General features: G+C 39.4%; 2 protein-coding genes across 5 annotated transcripts in view; both read left to right on the forward strand.

The window, feature by feature from the left end:
- LOC137133269 (ephrin type-A receptor 6-like) overlaps positions 1-14,307 on the forward strand; it is a 151,844-nt gene extending 137,537 nt beyond the window's left edge. For 2 of the 4 annotated variants that reach the window (XM_067516725.1, XM_067516722.1), the window contains 8 exons: positions 1,430-1,555; positions 2,059-2,244; positions 6,248-6,309; positions 6,705-6,914; positions 8,883-9,032; positions 10,502-10,695; positions 11,065-11,214; positions 11,950-14,307. In XM_067516725.1, coding sequence (XP_067372826.1) covers positions 1,430-1,555; positions 2,059-2,244; positions 6,248-6,309; positions 6,705-6,914; positions 8,883-9,032; positions 10,502-10,695; positions 11,065-11,214; positions 11,950-12,124 — 1,253 coding nt within the window. In that variant the 3' untranslated portion in view covers positions 12,125-14,307. Of the gene's footprint in view, positions 1-1,429; positions 1,556-2,058; positions 2,245-6,247; positions 6,310-6,704; positions 6,915-8,882; positions 9,033-10,501; positions 10,696-11,064; positions 11,215-11,947 lie in introns of all 4 variants that reach the window. The other 2 variants (XM_067516724.1, XM_067516726.1) reach the window with 2 other exon arrangements.
- A 109-nt stretch (positions 14,308-14,416) lies between these two features.
- Positions 14,417-18,616, forward strand: LOC137133272 (ADP-ribosylation factor-like protein 6). Its single transcript, XM_067516729.1, has 9 exons — positions 14,417-15,390; positions 15,605-15,655; positions 15,797-15,858; positions 15,983-16,051; positions 16,145-16,239; positions 16,765-16,894; positions 17,498-17,553; positions 17,673-17,685; positions 18,201-18,616. Exons 1-9 carry the CDS (start codon positions 15,268-15,270, stop codon positions 18,232-18,234), a joined length of 633 nt encoding a protein of 210 aa, XP_067372830.1. The 5' UTR covers positions 14,417-15,267; the 3' UTR covers positions 18,235-18,616.
- Positions 18,617-18,823: the final 207 nt, after the last annotated feature.

Genomic DNA, 18,823 nt, shown 5'->3' on the forward strand with positions numbered 1-18,823 from the left:
GGGAGACGAAAAGAGGAACATTTTAACAGCTGGACTGAGACTAAAGAGCCACTACAGGCAAACGAAGAAACATGTGTCAGATTAGTTTTTGAGTGTGGCTAACAAGCTGCCATATACTACTACATATTCACTAGTATTAACATAAAAAGCCTTCATCTTCAAAACTTAGCTCAACCTGTGTCCTGTCTCAGCTCTCAGCACATTCAGTGTGGTGTTCAGCACAAAGTCTGAGAGGAGAACAGTGTCCTCTGGCTTTTTCTGGTGCTGGTTCAGCATCTCACTCCTGATTGTTGTTTTCTGTTTTGTGATACTGTATCAACCCCTGAAGGAAAGACACAGCTTTTGTCTCCCCCCCCCTCACTAGGAGGTCAGTTCAGCAACAGAGCAGCAGCAACATGTTAAAGATTCACTGACTTACTCAAGGGCACATCAGCAAGGTGGATGCTTGCTTGGGTAGGGGCTAAGTCCCCCCACCCTGGATAAAGGTCTGGCTGAGCAGCAGCTACATACAGATGATGGGACAAGCTTTTAGTGTGTCTGCGTGGGCAAATGTGTGTGAGTCAAAGTGAGGCATTGAGGCACTGTGAGGAAAAGTGTCTCTGTGTGTCCAAAACCGTTTTTCTGAAGTGACAGAATCATTGCTGCATTTTGTTTTCTATTGTTCTTTTACTTGTGATGTATAATATTAAAAAAAACATACCATGTAAAATGAAAATATCCAAAGTTGGACCATATTATCAATTTTTGTGGTTCTTCTTTTGTGGTCTTTTTTCTTCTCTTCCGTGTGTGTTTTTGTCACTTCCTCTCAAATCCTCACTGTTTGTTGCTTGAGCCTGTATATCCCCACAGATTGTAATAACATTTAATACTACAGATTACATACCAGTAAAAATGGAAATTGTCACAGAATATATTCTTTATTTTTGTTGTTTGTTATCAACTGTTTGTGGTGTTGTTTTTTCAGCTCGCATGTCCCCTCAATCCCAACACAAACTGTTGGGATGGTACAGCATGCTGTGGGACTGTGGGAGGTTTCCTGTGCAGGTGCCATGTTATACAGTAGTATACTGGTAGTGACAGTATACTACAAACACTAAAGATTAGCCTTACAAGGATTTGTACATATATGTTTGTTCTTCCTAAACCAAAAAGTTATTGAAATTTTCAGCTAACTATAAAATTGACTTGGGAATTGGGCAGTATGTGATCAGCACTAGTAAAAACAGCAGTATAGCAGTACTGTTAAAGTATCCTGGCAGCTGCAGTAAGAAGTTTAATTAATTAGTTTCATTTAAATTCTTGTTTGAGTCTAAAAACTGGTCATACACGTTTATTTTACCCTATTGTCAAGATATCAAAAAAACCCACACATCTCATACCATCCTGCTGATTGTCGCTACTGTTTACATTTCCCACTCTCTGTCCACAGTTCCTTTCCCCGGGATAAAGACCTATGTGGACCCTGACACATACGAGGACCCTGCGCAGGCTATCCATGAGTTCACCAAAGAGATTGACCCATCCAGGATCCGCATCGAGAGGGTGATCGGAGCTGGTATAAACATACATACACACGCACGCACACACACACACACACACACACACACACACACACACACTTAACCACACTTATCTCACTGATTTGTGCCTTATGGGTGGAAGTAGGTTAGAATAACAATAGCTTTAAATGTGCCTTTAAAGATGATCTATTTTCATTCCACATATGTAATTGGCATAAACCCCTAAACTTCATTGTACACACTACTGAGGATGCCTTTTTTCCATTTTCCAGCGCCTCACTATCATTTTCCCTGCAATGACTGAAGGAATATTAAAGCTTTAACAGCTTTAGAGAACAAAAGAAAGTGCAAGAATAGATTCAAGGCTTTTTTTAGAAGGTGGAGGAGAGAATTTTATTAAGCTGAACCAATCAGGGAAAAGCCAACAATGGTGGCGTTCAGGTGTGAACTGCAACACTGCCCCCAGGTGGCACACTGCGCTGTCTGCTTACTGTGTGGAGTTAGTCATTTCATTTGTGTGTGTGCGTGTGTGCCTCAGGTGAGTTTGGCGAGGTATGCAGTGGTCGCCTGAGAACACCAGGGAAGAAGGAGATTGCCGTGGCAATAAAGACGTTGAAAGGAGGCTACGTGGAGCGTCAGAGGCGGGACTTCCTGCGTGAGGCATCAATCATGGGCCAGTTTGACCACCCCAACATCATCAGGTTGGAGGGTGTGGTCACTAAAAGTAAGAAGGATTATGGCAGATGTAACATATTCTGAATCTGATGTCATGTGTGAAGTGCTGGCTGTATGTTTTGGAATTACTAAGTTACTGATCATCATATGATTATCATATTTACAAATATGGTTTTTAAGTTGTGCTTCTACAACCAGCCAAGTGAGTGTTAGATACAAAACCTTTTTCATCACAGTTGTGTTGGACAAATGAGACGTTTGTAACTCTCCCGTTTTCACATAGTCACATGCCACTCAAAGCCTGTCTACTTCTTTTACCACACGTTTTACAGTACTATGTGTAGAGTATGCAATGTCTCTACATCATTCCAGTGAGTCTACAGTATGTGTGTAAGTTCCTCTGTTTTGTATGTTAATATTGTTCACATTTAAGTGCAGAAATGTGCCTTATCTGCAAAAGGTGTTTGTGTGTGTGTGTGTGTGTGTGTGTGAGTGTGTGAGTGCGGACTTGTTAACGAGCTGTGTTTTATGGGGCTCACCCAGTGCAACATATGGTTGTTTTTACAGGAGGTGTATAAACTGAGACATCGCTGTGAATATAAATGTGTCCCCTGAAGACTTTCAACCCTCCTTAGATAGATAGAGGACACTCTTTAGCTCTGACCTCTCTGACAGGGAGTCAGCTGATAAAGGTTATTAAAAGCAGATACTGCCATTATTATTGCAATAAATCTGCTGATATTTTGCACTTATAGGGTTTAACAGTTTTATAATCTACATGTTATCTCTGAATAAGTGCATTTTAAAGCTTTCACAATACATATATTTTCTGGACTTAAGCACAAGTTCAATAGCCTTTTAATCAATTATATATTTTAAAACCAACTTCATCAAACGATTCAAGATAGCGTAAAATTATTTTTTTTTAACCTTTGAAATAGTGTGATCTAAACTATTAACTAAAGCTTCTTTGTTCGCATGGTTGACTATGAGCTCTGAGAAAAAATGAATCAGTGAATCTCGTTATATAAAAACGTAAATGTCTCAAAAATAATCAGTAAAACAATTTGAAGAAAACATGAAAAATCAAAAGAATTACCAGGTTTTAGTTTTCTGCATTATAAGTGAGGAAACTGTTAGGCTGAACCACTTCTCATGAGTGCCCAGTGCTGCACACACACATACACACGCACACACAGTATTACACAATCAAAAGCCATTTTTGCGTAACACTGAGGCATCATACTGTACATAAAAAGTGTATCCTCTCTCTGTCCACCTGCCTGTCGGTTTGACTTCCTCTCTCTCCCTCTTCCATTTCTTCCATCTGTTGCTGTTCTTTAGAGACTAATTATAACGAGTATTGTGCTGTGACTGACTGCTATACCTGCACTGAAATAACAGGTGACACATTAGACTGTGGTAAACAGGTCCATTTGTTTTTGTTTAGGAGCTGTGCCGCATAACTGTATATATTGTTTCCAGACCATGCTAATTAGCTCAGGAAAGCCAAGCTTGATCAAATAATTTCCTGTTTATCCCCGGTGGATTTGTGTGGGGAAAGAGTATCTGCAAAGGTAAAAATATCATAATGAGATTTTCAAGATATGAAAACAACATAATGTATCTTTTAGGTCTAAGTAAGTGATACATTTTAGTACAAACCATGGCTCTACTCAGCCATCTATCCATAAACCCAGGGCTTCTATTTTCTTCTATTTTCCCTTGTGTCAGGAGTGTAGGTTAGGATTGACACAGGATTATGTTGCTTATAAACTTCACTTTTATTTTTAAAGGACTGTTCTTAATAAATTATATTGAACATGGTCAGTGTTTTAGAGTTTTTATTAAGGCACGTAGATGTTGATGTGACACGTAGATGTTGATGCCTTGGTGTAGATATGTACTGTAGATGTGTTCCTCATCCCTAAAAGTGTAAAAATACCCACCACCTTATCCTGCATGACTTCACCAGTGAGAAATTTGAGGCAAGAACTATAGCAAGGTCAAAAACTTCCACAGATTTGCTTCTCAAAGGTGACATTTATGCTTTGTCTGAGGTTTATGTTCCACAATGTGCTTTGCTTTGACAATAGAAAGGACCAATGAGGACTAAGTGGTTGTTTTGAAAAGTGTCTGAACACCCTCCCCACAAAGAGCAGCAGAGAGGCTCTGCCCCAAGCACAAGCACAACATTATATCCACATGTAAAAACACATAACATTACTGTGACCTTGGAACTTGATCATCTGTCTTTCTGGTTATGTTTTAGAAACTTACAGTCTAACTAACACTGAGGATGTTTTTGCATGTGCCTTACAGCAATTATAACAGCTGCTTGCAGGGTGGTCTTGGGTGGAGCAGTGGTTGGGTTTGGTGATATGACACATCAAACAAGACACAGAGCAGTTGTTCCACCATCGGTGGTTTATTGTGGAAGTGCAGAATATTCTAATCCACTTCCTCTACTTTATAAATGGACGTTGTGCTCTTTTATTGTGAAACAAAAATCATCCTGCATCAGATGTATTGAAGGACGCTTTTCACAAATATTTGGACTGAGATATCATCTCAACTTCTGTTGTGTCATTTTTCAGATTCCCATTTGAGTGTAAAAAATGTGATACCATGATGTGACTTTACCACTGTCACACTTTGATTTCTCTTTCCAGCAGTTCAGTTTACCACAGAGCTGGACAGCTGCTGCTTCCCAGCTGTAAACCAGTCAATCTGTAACACTGTGGGAATTGTCTGTGGGGAAACGGTAACATTTGAAAAGAGAGACTGTGCTTGTTTGCAGCAAATGCTTTATGTCATGGGGGTTCGACCACAGAGCAGGTCCTGTTCTGTAGGTTAAACAAGATTTCAAGATGAAGTTTCACGAATTGAGCATCTTGACTTGGGGCAACAATCAACTGTCTGTGTACGTGACCACCCCCCACCCCCCACAACCCCCAACCTCGCTCTCTTTCTCTTTCTGCTTTTCTGTGTCTCAGACACACACCCACACAAACACACTCTCTCCTGCTTTGCCTCCTCTTGGACTTGAGGACCCACAGTTTTGCTATGTGATTTCATCAGCCAGTGTTTACTAGAGCCTAAAATGACATGACTCCAAACATCAGCCTCTGGTTTATCCGACGATCAATTAGGGCCAGTTTCCACTGTTGCACAGATGTAAATGGCATTAATATAATGCTTATATTTACAGAGGTACACAATTAGTTTTACAAATATCTTAAAACGGTTTGTTGTTTAAGGGCATAAGTAATTCAATTCATTTACAGGCAGTTTTAAATTCTAACACTACTAGTTATTGTTAAGTGATGACTTCATTTAGTGAATGCTTGGCAAGTAATGGTGCACAATTTTAGATCATAGGTACATTTATTCACAAAATCATATGTGAACCAAAATATTAAATACTGACAAAATTGTTAACTGAACCTTATGGTCTTAATTCAGTGCATAACAAAAAGAAAAATCTTCTGGTTCAACCATAACTGTTGTCAAGGTGTGCAGGTGTGGGGATGCAAGCTGAAAATATCAAACCACCAGCAAAGCTTGCAGATTGTTGAACAGCTTTATTGGTAAATGACCACCACGCTTTGGCCTGTAGTCTTCCTCTGAATTTAGTGCATGGAAGGGACCTTAACATGAAGACTATGGTAAAGCATTTGTTTACACACACACACACACACACACACACACACACACACACACACACACACACACACACACACACACACACACACATGCAGACAACACAAAAACAACTAATCATTTGTTAAGCCCCTGTAAACAGAAAACAGTGGATCCCCATGAGAAGCAGATTAGCTGCATTTTTTTCTTTTTCAATTTTCCTGCTTGATCGCAAAAACCTAAACAATCACTGACTTGGCATTGAAGAAAAGTGCAAACTAACTTTATATACATTGTTGTAATTGGCTTATCAGGTACAATGTGAGTCCAGTTGCAGTTTTCCAGTTTCTTCTGCTCTTTTTCGTTTTTTTAAAGAAATAAAGACAAATGTATTGTGTTTGTGTTCACAGGCAGGCCTGTGATGATTGTGGTGGAGTACATGGAAAATGGATCGCTGGACTCATTTTTACGGGTGAGTGTTGAAGTGATCAGGGAACTCAAGTATGATTATGTCTGTTTGTGGCCTCAGGTGGTATTTTTGTGGGAAATAAACAAGTGACAAAACCGCTGATAGAAAGCCCAGTAATTCCATCCCTGTGCCTTATGTCTGTAAAAACAGCACTATCCTTGCATGACTGTGTTTTGAGGTCTTGATAAGGATCTCCCTCAGTCCCTGGTCAAGGCTAATAAAGATAATTTGGTGCACATTGACAGTAGCACACTGTCAGTTCCCTGGCAATGGACGGATGAATGGCAGTGTCAATCTTTTATCCTTTTTTCTCGGTTTTTGCACTCTTTCTGTCTTTGTTTCTCGGTGCTGCCATTGCTTTCTCTTCATTTTCCTCTGTATCTTTCTCTCGTTCTCAGCAACATGATGGTCACTTCACTGTCATCCAGTTGGTTGGTATGCTGCGCGGCATCGCCTCAGGCATGAAGTATCTGTCAGACATGGGCTACGTTCACAGAGACCTGGCAGCTCGAAACATCCTGGTCAACAGCAATCTGGTGTGTAAAGTGTCAGACTTTGGCCTGTCACGAGTCCTGGAGGACGACCCGGAGGCTGCTTACACCACAACGGTACATCTTACACCCCAAAACTCAAAACACCCCTTTCCTAAGCTTTAAAAAGTAAAATTGTTAATTGTATAAGATACCGATAAGACATCATCTTATCTGTCACTGTTCTGTGTCACAAAGCTCACTGTTAAGTTCTTTTTACATCTTTTGGGTCTATTAACCAAAACACACACACACCAATGACAAGATCAATGATTCTGTTAATTTATTTAAAGCCTTTGCTATTGTTTAATGACCAGAAAATTATTAAAAAGTATTTTATTTCATTCAGTTAGCTATAGCTAAGGAGGATTCCCTTAAAGATGAATTCTGCTGCTCTCAACCTGTTCTTCAGTTGTATTGGATAAAAAATTATGAAATGTAGTTAATCCGCTTTGATTCTTCTTCACTTGTGTCAGTGTATACACATTTACTTAAAGTAATAATCCATCTAATATAACTCGTTTTAGCAAACTGTTACTTTACAATGTGGTGGTTGCTGACATGAAATACATGTGCATTTGTCATTACATCGTTTAGGCAGAATGGGTAAAATGCAGCACATTAGTGGCTCATTATCAGTCTTCCACTAACTAGACATACCAGAGCTAGGCCTGGCTAACAAATTAACAAGCTCCAAGTGATATATAACTGTCGGCACTATAATGACACGGGAGAAAATGATAGGGCCACTGTTCATTTACTCTCTATATCTGTCTTGATTACTGTGTGTATCTACAGTCCAAAAAGCGACAGTGATGATAAAATAGCTCATTACGTATCTCTTGCTTTCTATTACATGCTATTATAAAAGCTGTTATTAATTCCTTTACAATTAGAATAACATTTCCCCCTATCTCCCCCCAAACAACTGCCCATCAAAGCATCAGTCAGGGTGTTGCATGCAGGTCTGAAGCTACTAATACTAAGTATTAAGATTCAAAGTTTTCCTTCTTAAGTTGTATTTGCTGGCTAGGCCTGGTCCGGTTTGGTCTTTGCCAGAGAAGCTCAATATAAGGAAAAGTGGAGGTGTCACACTATGAAAGGCATAGTGGATCAGACTAGTAAACTATTTCTGCTCCAGTTGAAGAGACAGTATGTACTGAGGGTTTACGAGACAATTCTTCCCAGCTGTTCTGGAGCTGAGTCTGTAGTCTGAGTTTCAAAAACCCTGGACTATGTAGATCGCTTATATTTTCTGCTAATGTTTTTTTGCTGGTGTGTGTTATCACTTTTATTCTCAAAAACAAGTTCATCATGTCTCCTGAATGTGCAGTAAGTCTTGGCAGATATTGGAAAATCACCACAGACATGACAGTTTTCTTTGTATCATCAGGGATTGTGTTTACAGACTTGACACGTAAGCAAGCTATTGCATCTCTCCATTCCTACTTGATAGGACTGGTGGAATTTGGACTTTTCTACTTTTTTTCCCCTGAGGGAAGTGAAAGTGAAAGAACTTATATAGTAAAAGTTATACTTCAAAATCCGTTGTGCTGAGAGGAAACTGTTCTGTAAATCTGTCTGAGCCCACAGTGACCTTCATTTCCTGGCTTGTACTGGGGTTATTGTGCAATGGAAATGTGTGTTTATGGTTCGAGATTTAACTTTCTGCTTAGCAAGACTGTGAGAGGAGAGGTGAGGAGTCAATAAACAGAAGTGGTGAAGTTTAGGGATTCAGAATAGTAGCACACCCATCCCTTTAGTATTTATGTGTATTAAAGTGTCTGTCCATTCACGTGTGCTCACTTTAACTGTGTTCTTCTTTTACAACTCTGATGAAAAATTATATTTGCAGGGTTGAGGTCACTGAGGGATTGGGATACATGTTTACTGGATGTTTTACATAACATAACAGTGGTTGTTACAAAGGACGTCTGACTTCATAGTTAGCAGGATGTCTGCTGATACTTTAAGGTGTGCGCAAGTCTGTCCTTGTCTACACACATTATCTATCTGTGTGTATTTTATATTTTATGTGTGTGACAGGGTGGTAAGATCCCAATCCGATGGACGGCACCTGAAGCCATCTCATATAGGAAATTCTCCTCGGCCAGTGATGCATGGAGTTATGGCATCGTCATGTGGGAAGTGATGTCATATGGAGAGCGGCCATATTGGGAGATGTCAAATCAGGATGTGAGTAATTTGTGGTCATCATGTGGCTGCTCTATGCTTCGTTCATACTTTAAGTCTTCCAAACAAACGATTAGGATGTGATGTGATTTTTTAACTCTCCCTCCACAATAAGAATCAAACACTTTTACTTAATCTTCTTTCAAGTTCAAAGGTATCAAATACAATGTACTTAAAAAAAACATATGGTCAGATTTGAAGTAGCTTTTTAGTTGTTTCAATGCAATGGCACTGATGTCTGAATGATATCTTAATTAGTTTTCTAGCTTTCTGTTGCTTAGGTTTGATGCCTCGAATTAGCTTCAAAGTATTAATGATTAATGTGATTATAAAACACAGAACACATTTAATGGTCCCTGTCTTATTTCTACAATCATACTAAAGGACCTCCTTGTCCTCCCTGTGTAGTGTGGTTATTCAATCTATGCAGATTTTTTTAAATTTTTGCAGATGTTTTAATTAACTGTTTGTAATTAACTAATATATGATTTACATTAAAAAAAAGTCTCCCACAAATCTGATTCTCCATCCTGTACAATACATGTCATATGTCAAATCCTGTCCAAATTGGTAAATGCTGAGTTTATTTTCAATTATAGCTATAAAAAGGACTGTCCTTTAACCTGACTGTTTTCTCACATCAAAAGCCTACCTCTGAGAGAGGAGGGTAAGAACAGAATTGCTGGAGAGATTCACCCAAAAGCTAAAAAAAAAAAAAGATTGAGGCAACAGAAAAGAGCTGTAAAGGTCAGCAGTTCAGAGGACTTCTGTCCAGTCGAGGGGGAGTTTAAAGCTGTGGATTCAGTGTGGCTGAGCAACCCGCTGATCTCTGGGCTGTGGTCAGGGATTGAAGGGGCCGTGGAGGAAGCAGATCCATCCCTCTCTCCGCTGAGTGTGAAAGCTCCACCGTAATCCCTTCAACCCCATACACACAGACTTGTATACATCTATACACAGACACCCACATATGTGCACATTCACCAAGGTCCCAGAGTTTGGGGGAGGATTTGTGCTGTTTGAGAATTGCTTAGAAGTACTTTCCAAGGCAAAAGGCCAGCCAAGCAGTAAAACCAGCCTAACACTATCTCATCCTGGTCAGCCACTTACCACTGCTCCCTTCAAAGATTACATAGATCTCTACTTTCACACAGACCCACAGATAAAGTTAAGATCTGCTGATATACATGCCATCGCTTCAACCACAAAGGACTTCAAGCTTGCATAGTGTACACACACCTGACATAAAAGACCTACCATTTCATGTTTAAGTGACACTAAACTTTCTGTAATGTTTGAAAAGCAAAGCCTCCATAATGTTCTACGGAGTTTTCATTTTGTGCCAAACACGGCAATCATAGAGCGTACATGATCATAGAGGAGCATTTCAACTAAATATGTTAATGAAATTCTTACACAGCAGCCATCTTGCACAATTAAGCTTCACGCATCGTCCCATTTAACTCTCATTCAAGGTGATACTGTCAATCGAGGAGGGCTATCGGCTGCCTGCACCCATGGGCTGCCCCGTGGCCCTGCATCAACTGATGCTGCACTGCTGGCAGAAGGAGAGGAGCCATAGACCCAAATTCACTGATGTTGTTTCCTTCTTGGACAAACTGATCCGCAACCCCAGCAGCCTGCTGCCACTGGTAGAAGACATTCAGAGGTACAGCACATAGGTTCCCATAGTGTACTGAGCATTATGTGTTACATTGTAAAAGCACTGTATTTTAATTGGAGTGGGAGTGAGCAGGGATCATGTTTCTCAACCAGCTCTGGAAGTACTGTCACCTTTGAACAGAACAAGTGGGTTTTTTAAGTTATTCAAACACTGAGTGACTTTATAACAGCGCAGGTCTCCTAAATCCATGTAAACATAAGATGACTTTTCTTCCTTGGGAAAGTTAATAAACACTTTTACTCCTACACATAAAATTCCCACAAAATGTGTCATGTCTAAATCTTTGAGCCAGTTTTGCTGTAAAAACACAGACGGCATCTGACATTAGCTGGTTGTTTTTATGTTTTGCATCAGTTTACCAGAGTCTCCGGGGGAGGAAATGGACTACCCAATGTTCATCTCCATTGGTGACTGGCTGGACTCCATCAAAATGAGTCAGTACAAGAGCAATTTCATGGCAGCAGGCTACAATACATTGGATTCTGTGGCCAGGATGAGTATTGAGTGAGTAGAGGAGCCAAAACATAACCATTATTAAATGGCAGGAAACCAAGTAGAAGCTATCTGTGTAGCAGAAGTGGTGAGTTAAAAGGGGCACTCCACCAATTTTTATGACGTTTGTTTTACTCACAATGAGAAGTGCTGTTCAGTCTGATAATGTCATGAGCCTTTTCTCAGTTTGCATTTGGGACATTATTTTAACTGAAAGCCTGTGGTTCAAACTGGAGTTCAGAGCTTGAAAGATGAAGCTGTCAGATGGAGGGAGAATTATGGGAATTGTAGGATTCAGTGTTTTTGGACCTTGACCAGGGCTTGAGGTCGTCCTTGTGATTGTTCTTTTGCAATCTGTCCATCATCAGTGTGGCTGTAATTATGTAAATCATTCAGTATTTACACCACTTGACCAGCTCTGCATGTGTTCTATTTAAATTACGACTTTACCAAAAGGCTGTGGCTCAAGTAATCTCAGAGTGTGTTCTTAAACACTTTACAAGAATAGAGACATAAGAGAAATACTACAAAGGGAGGTAATCGTCTTTATGCTAGGGTCAAAGGGCATCTGATCTTACCACATTATCAAAAGTGACCACATTAGTTACGCAGCTTAGAGGGTCTCAGGAATTAGGGACTTAAAGTCCTTACAAGTGTTTTGCGTGTGTGTGTGCGTGTGTGTGTGTATGTGTGTGTGTGTGTGTGTGTGTGTGTGTGTGTGTGTGTGTTTCCCCTCTCGGCCTAGAGATGTGAGGCGTATTGGGGTGGAGCTGATCGGCCATCAGAGACGGATCATCAGCAGTGTACAGACCCTTCGCCTTCAGCTACTGCACGAACAGGAGAAGGGTTTTCATGTATGAGGACCCACTTTACCACAACCTGGGATGGACAGATAGATGGACCAGATGGAAGTGAAGTCTAGACCGTAGGACAGACAGTCTACAGCCTGTGCCTGAGTCTTAACCCTTCATACAGGAGGTCATTAGACAGACCACCACAGCAGACTGGCCTGGTCTCCCTCACATCCAGTAGTGGCAGACTTTTTTCTACTATACACCCCTCACCCCTCCTCTATCAGACTATTACAGCCTGATAGACTCTACAGACTTGCCCAGGCCCTCATTTAGGGGAATGTAATGCCTTGTTGCAGCAGCAGTACTTTGTGTGTTGAGCAACAAAATCTAGAGATGTAGATTTGCAAACGTAATCTACTGAATCTTATGAATCTTAGTTTATCTTTCGGTTGTTTTCTTGCTCCGACTTACGTGTAGCTGCTATCGGGTGTGCAATCGAAATGTTTTGTGTTTTGAAAATAATATCCTCAATATTCTTTTTTATTTTGGGGTTTCCTCATTTATCCTGAGGCTATTATTTGCATTGCTTTAGTTGACCCTTTCTCCAGAGAATCTGGTACGCTAATACTTGAAGATGGAAGCAAGAGACAAGCAATGGAGATTTCTTGAATGTTTGAAAGTGTATAGACAATGAATTAATAATTATTATCATAACGTAATATCTATATATGTGCAGTCCTGTATGTGAAAGCCCTAGTAAATCTGGATCTTATTTAAAATGTTTTATTTATTTAAGATTTTTATCCAAATCAGCAATACAGTATTATGCAGTCACCTCAGTATCTCAGAGAGAGTTGAAGAATTGTGCAATGAAAGAATTCTTGTGGACATCTAAACTTGAGACTCACACAGCACCATCCACCCGTTTTTGCTCACATGCTAAGCTTGCAGAACTGGATCCGTTGCCTTCAGATGAATGACCATACAAGTCTGTTCTGACCCTTTTTAGCAACCGGTGGACTCACTTGTTGCGTGATCAGCCTGATTTCTTTGGACTGTGAATGTTAAACATTGCCTGAAAGTACACAATCTCCACTGTCTTAACTTATGAATGTTCACAGATCTTAGATACTGTATAGATATGAGATGTTGGAAATTGTCTTGAAACTTAACAAGGACTTATATGGTTCTTCAGAATTTGCTGAACTCTTCCCATACATACTGTAGTCTTTGTTTTTACCCTCACACGTTACTGTTAATACAGGTTTAGCACTTCTGGGATAAAGTTGATGTCAGAGAAGAATATTCCATCTCAGGTGCAAAGCTACCAGAGGGATTTCACTACTTACTGCTTTTACTCAAGCCTATGCTTAACATTGTGGTCATGTGAAGGTCGTGGCATTTGTGGCAGTTTGGGAAATGAGTGTATGTAAATGTAGTCAGAAGAGAAACCTGTTGGATCTGCAGTAGATGATGTCATGTACTGAGATGTTTACCATCATATATTTCCATTCTCTAAGTCAGTGTTTAATAGGGCATTCTGCAGATTAGAAATAGTGAGCTGAGTTAGAGGCAGCAGATGTAGCTATAATCTGGTTGATGGAAACCGATGAGTCAGTCTTAGTTGTATGTGATCAGGACACAGGTGTCCAGCAGAGAGATTAAAGAAGCCAGAATGAACATTAACAGCAGCATCATAACTTATCATGTGTCATTCTAACATCAACAGTAAGAAACACACACACATACACACACACATACACACATGCTGACGTGCACACGCAGAATGCCTTACAGTCCGTTAACCGTTCAAGACAGAAACACTTTAGAGCAGGCCACAAGTTTCGGTGCAGTCACAGGACCTAGCCATTAGTTTGAGTTGTTTTCCATATTCAAGAGAATAAACGCCCTTCTACACCTGTGCTTTTTATTACGAACTGGGGCTCGATGATTAATGCGGAAGGCAAACTGGATCCGGAGATCCGTGCCTTTTCGGTCACAGAGCGCTAATGCATCCAGGCCTTCAGGAGTAGGAGAGCTGCACGCACAGATACGAGCAGCACACATAGCCTGCGAACACGCTCACAGTCACCCCCCCTCTACAGAATATGGAGAATATCAGATGCTGTTTGTTTAGCATGTTCTACTGCTGAGCAATGTTAGAACGTTCTTTTGTACAAAGTACAAGTATACTTATAATTCTTGTATTTTATTTTTCTATGATTTCCAAAGAGATGTTGTAGATCTTTCACACTGTAAGAGGCAGTTACAGCGAATTTTTATTTGCAAATAAAGATGAACAGTTCTGGTGGTTGGCTGCTCATTTCATTTGGTTTCGACCAGCAAAGAGAATCAAATGACATTTCTCTTCTTCTCTGGATGATAAGGTTTTCCCTGCTTGTGGACAGAGTGGTGCAACCAAACACAAGTGTGAAATTATTTATTGTGAAGTTTATTGAACTTGTGTCAAGTTCTTCAACCTGGCTACATGTAAACAATTGTACACGTAACAGATGACCAGAAGATGGAGCTGTTGGACCTGCTCAATGTCTATATGAAAACTCCTGATTGAATTCCCCGTTACAAGGCAAACTTAACCTTTTGTGTCTTATTTAAAGAAAACTGCCTAAACTGCCTGATTAAAACATATATTTCCACATTTTAGTTCAATACTCAGCTTATAATAATTGTGTTTGTATAGTGATTATTGCCACTTACCTATGTTGCCATGACATTTGTGCTTGTTATTTCTAATTAATTGTAGATTTCCTATAATACTCTGTAACAGATGGATTGAATTAGACTGCAAAGCACACAGACTGACACAACAGATTGACGCAGAGTAAGTGCAATTATTTTAGGAGCAGAGGATGCACAAGCTGCTGCTGCTGTTGCTGCTGCATATGTGTTGCATCTCTGTCTTCAAGGGGCCCAGAGGGTGAAGGCCCACCGCAGAGAGGTAAGGTGTTAGAGTAATAAATCAAATGCATAAGGATTGGGGGCCTGGGACGCTTCGTACTCCGCGATTAGGTCACCAGGTGGTTCACACAGCTTAAGTCGCTCTAATAGGATTACCTGTCACAAGCTGGGATGCCCAGGCGGCATCTCAGCTCGTGACACTATTCTCAACAAGTAGGAACACACTATTCAAGGCTATGTGTATTTTCAGTGTTTACTTGGGTGCAAATCTAATTCTTTTATTTCCTGTTAATCTGAACATCTATGGGCTGATTTGTTAAAATTTTAAATGTTCTAGCATTAGTTGAGTCTAATGGGGCTGCTGGATAAACTGTCGGGCTGGCTTGGCCTGAGGAAGAAAGAGGTCAACGTTTTGTGTTTGGGGCTGGACAACAGTGGGAAAACTACCATCATCAACCAACTAAAACCAGCTAATGTAAGTCAAGTAAACTGGATTTCATTTTGAGCACATTTAAGCATTTTTCTTTAAAGATTAGTGGAAATTAGAGGACGGTGTGGTCCTGCCATGTGGGTACAAAGGTGTTTTCTGCACTTAGATACAGTGATTTTTTTTGGAATATATCGTGTGAGAAGGCCTGTCAAAATCTCCTTTCTTTCATTGCAATCATTTACTGATTGCTTGTTTTCAGCATTCGAATCATTTAGGCCCTCTGTCAGAAGAGTGGAAACATGTTAGTCAGGTAAAGCCCATATCATACTTTCCTTAAATGCTTCCCTTCTTGACATACTTTGCCATCACTTGTCTGTTTCTGTGTGTGTGTGTGTGTGTGTGTGTGTGTGTGCGTGTGTGTGTGCGTGTGTGTGTGTGTGTGTGTGTGCAGACACAGGCACAAGAAATAGTCCCAACAATTGGCTTCAACATTGAAAAGTTCAAGAGTTCAAGGTAGAATTTTAAAGAGATTTATAACATGTTTTAATGAAATGATGAGTAGTTTTTGAGACATGAGATTAAAAATATACATAAATGCAATACTGTATCACCAGATCCTTCTCTCTCTCCCCTGCAGCTTGTCTTTTACAGTGTTTGATATGTCTGGGCAGAGCAGATACAGAAACTTATGGGAGCATTATTACAAGTAGGAATCACACAACTTGCCCACCACTGATTGGATAATAGAATTAACCAGTGTGACTCTGTGTCAGTGATTGTCTTTTCCTGTCCTCTTTAGAGAAAGCCACGCCATTATATTTGTCATTGACAGTGGTGACAAACTAAGAATGGTTGTTGCCAAAGAGGAACTGGATACTCTTCTCAACCACCAAGGTACAAAATAGCAGTTTTCTGTTTTCTCAATGCTGAAAAGACATATCGTAGATAACAATCCCAACCTAATATCTGTAAAAATATGTCTAAATTATGTGGCATCAAACGTCCCTCTTATAAAATATATGTTGTCACAGCTGAAGGTTCAAAAAAAGTAGTGAGATAAAATATTCTCCCTGTACATTTCATCACAGATGAAAAATATTAAACTTTACGTAACATTTAAATTGAACATAAATATGAATGAATATATTTTTATTGATGGTAATGGTAATCTCCTAAAGACAGTAACATCTTAAATGGGTAAAATATGATCCTGATTGCTTTAAGTATGTTTGAGATGTGTCTAAACCACAACAATGTGTGCAATAACTAGAGAAACCTGAATTTAATTTAGAGCTACTGTAAGTCCAAAACCGCCAAACATTAGCTTTAAAACTTCCAAACTGCGTTAAACAAAAAAACTTGGCCGTTTTTATTTTACAGATGGTTGTTGATTCATTACATGTCTGTCTTCCTGTTCAGATATCCGCAGCAGAAAGATACCAGTGTTGTTCTTTGCTAACAAGATGGATCTGCGGGATGCCATGTCTTCTGTCAAAGTCTCACAGATGTTGTGTTTGGAGAACATCAGAGACAAACCCTGGCACATCTGGTAATTTATCTGTCACATTTTCTCTAAACAGACCACACAGTGTCAGTCCAAAAAAATATTTGGTTCTTTACTTTTTTCTATTTCTGACTAACAATGGTCGCATGTTAGTAAAAAACTGTTACTCTAGTGAGGAGAGAACTCTACAACCTTGACAGACATTGTTATTGTAAGTGATTTACCACAGGAATCATTAGACAGCGCTAAAGGATGAGGACTGAGCTGAGCCAAGTCCTGTCACTTCTCAATCCACGACATTTTGTGCTTCCAGAGTTACAGCTTAAAGTCTTAAACAGAGAAAATAAAATGACCCAGTATGTTTACCCAGTGATTACTTCCTGGGTCTGTTTCCAGCACATGAATACTGGATTTGCCCCTTTCTACGGCTCACAAGTTAAACATTATTGGGAGGCACAGCAACGTGCAGTTATTCAAAGGCCTGACTTTCTTTTATATGTTTTCCACATTGTTTACTCATTAGACAGATGGAAGGCAAAAGGATTAAGGGCTAGAAAGCTTTACACATCCACGATCTAAGGAAACTCTAGAGAAAGTGAATGTGTGCCACAGGGACATTAATTCCTCGACGTCTCCTTATATTTCTAGTGCCAGCAATGCAATCAAAGGAGAGGGCTTGCAGCAAGGGCTGGACTGGCTACAAGGTGACGTCTCTGTTTAGTACATGTAATAAATTGTCATATATGCGACATTCACAACTTACCTACATTCTGTCTATTGCCCTAATTATTATGTACTGTATCTTCTTCCCTCATACTAATAGAACAAATTGCACAGTAAGTATCATCACACTGTTATGTCAACACGTGATATGATTGTGGTGGTAGATAATATGTTAGTACCTCTTTGGATAAGATTTAAATCATGGGAAACCAAATGAGCTTTCCTAAAAAAACACAAGTTATTATGGATGGTATTTAAAGCTAGGGTTGTTACTATTCTGAAATAAAGATCAAAACCATGATACAAAAGCCTTTGATTTTGTAAAAAATCAAGGTCTGAACCAAACGGGAGAATTAGAACAGACACCCTATAAAATAAGCCCCATCTGTTTAATGTTTTTGTGTGCTTTATATCTTTCAATTTTGTCCAATGTTAATGAAAGATGTAGAATTTATATTCTATTTTGACTTTGCTAAATTGCTCCGTGACATTTAAGAAAAATGTATTTTCCAATTTATGTCAAGTGATGTATTGTATATTTTCCACTTTAATTGCATAATCACTTTTGTGCACAGAAAGCATAACAAAGTTCATTTAAAAAAAACAACTAAATGTTCTGTTTCTTCAGATCAACTGAAAACAACGAGCACATGAACGAGTGACACACCTGTGACCCTGGAACCGCTATAGATTTACTAACTGGATCCCAGTCGCCCCTTGGAGTGTCCATCAAGCTCGATGTAGTAGGCCTTAAACTTCACTGTCACACAGAATAGTTTTTCTTGTGTGACACTTTTTACAGCATTTTTTTTTAAATCTGCATCTAGTATAATTTGTACAACTACTCTATAAAAAATAAAGCTCCCAGTGATTCTTATCTGTATAATTCACGGCCACTACTAAGTCTGAATGCTATAAAAATTTCCCTGTTGCTGCTTTACCACAGACATTCTATGACACAATGACTGACTGACCTTTTTTTTAATGCTGTTGGTGTTGAATTAAACTACTTAAAGGTTGTAGAAAGCTTGTTATTTCCTGAGTGCATGCCTGAAAATGCTGAATGCTGAATTACAACTTAAAAACAGATCATATAAATTAAACATATGTAAGACAAATTTAAAAAAAATAGTTTTAATTCAATTAACAACATGAACATTATATCACAACTATATTTACCCTACACAGGATAACCAAATAATGGATGGATGGATGGACAACAATATTTATAGAGGTTCAGTGAGAATAAAT

Source organism: Channa argus, chromosome 9, assembly GCF_033026475.1.
Source record: "Channa argus isolate prfri chromosome 9, Channa argus male v1.0, whole genome shotgun sequence".
Classification (NCBI taxonomy): domain Eukaryota; kingdom Metazoa; phylum Chordata; class Actinopteri; order Anabantiformes; family Channidae; genus Channa; species Channa argus.

Excerpts from the sequence above, each read along its gene's own strand:
- LOC137133272 (XM_067516729.1), top strand. The coding sequence starts at position 15,268 with ATGGGGCTGCTGGATAAACTGTCGGGCTGGCTTGGCCTGAGGAAGAAA. Across the intron at positions 16,052-16,144 it reads TTATGGGAGCATTATTACAA|AGAAAGCCACGCCATTATAT; the intron begins GTAGGAATCACA and ends TGTCCTCTTTAG. Across the intron at positions 16,240-16,764 it reads TACTCTTCTCAACCACCAAG|ATATCCGCAGCAGAAAGATA; the intron begins GTACAAAATAGC and ends CTTCCTGTTCAG.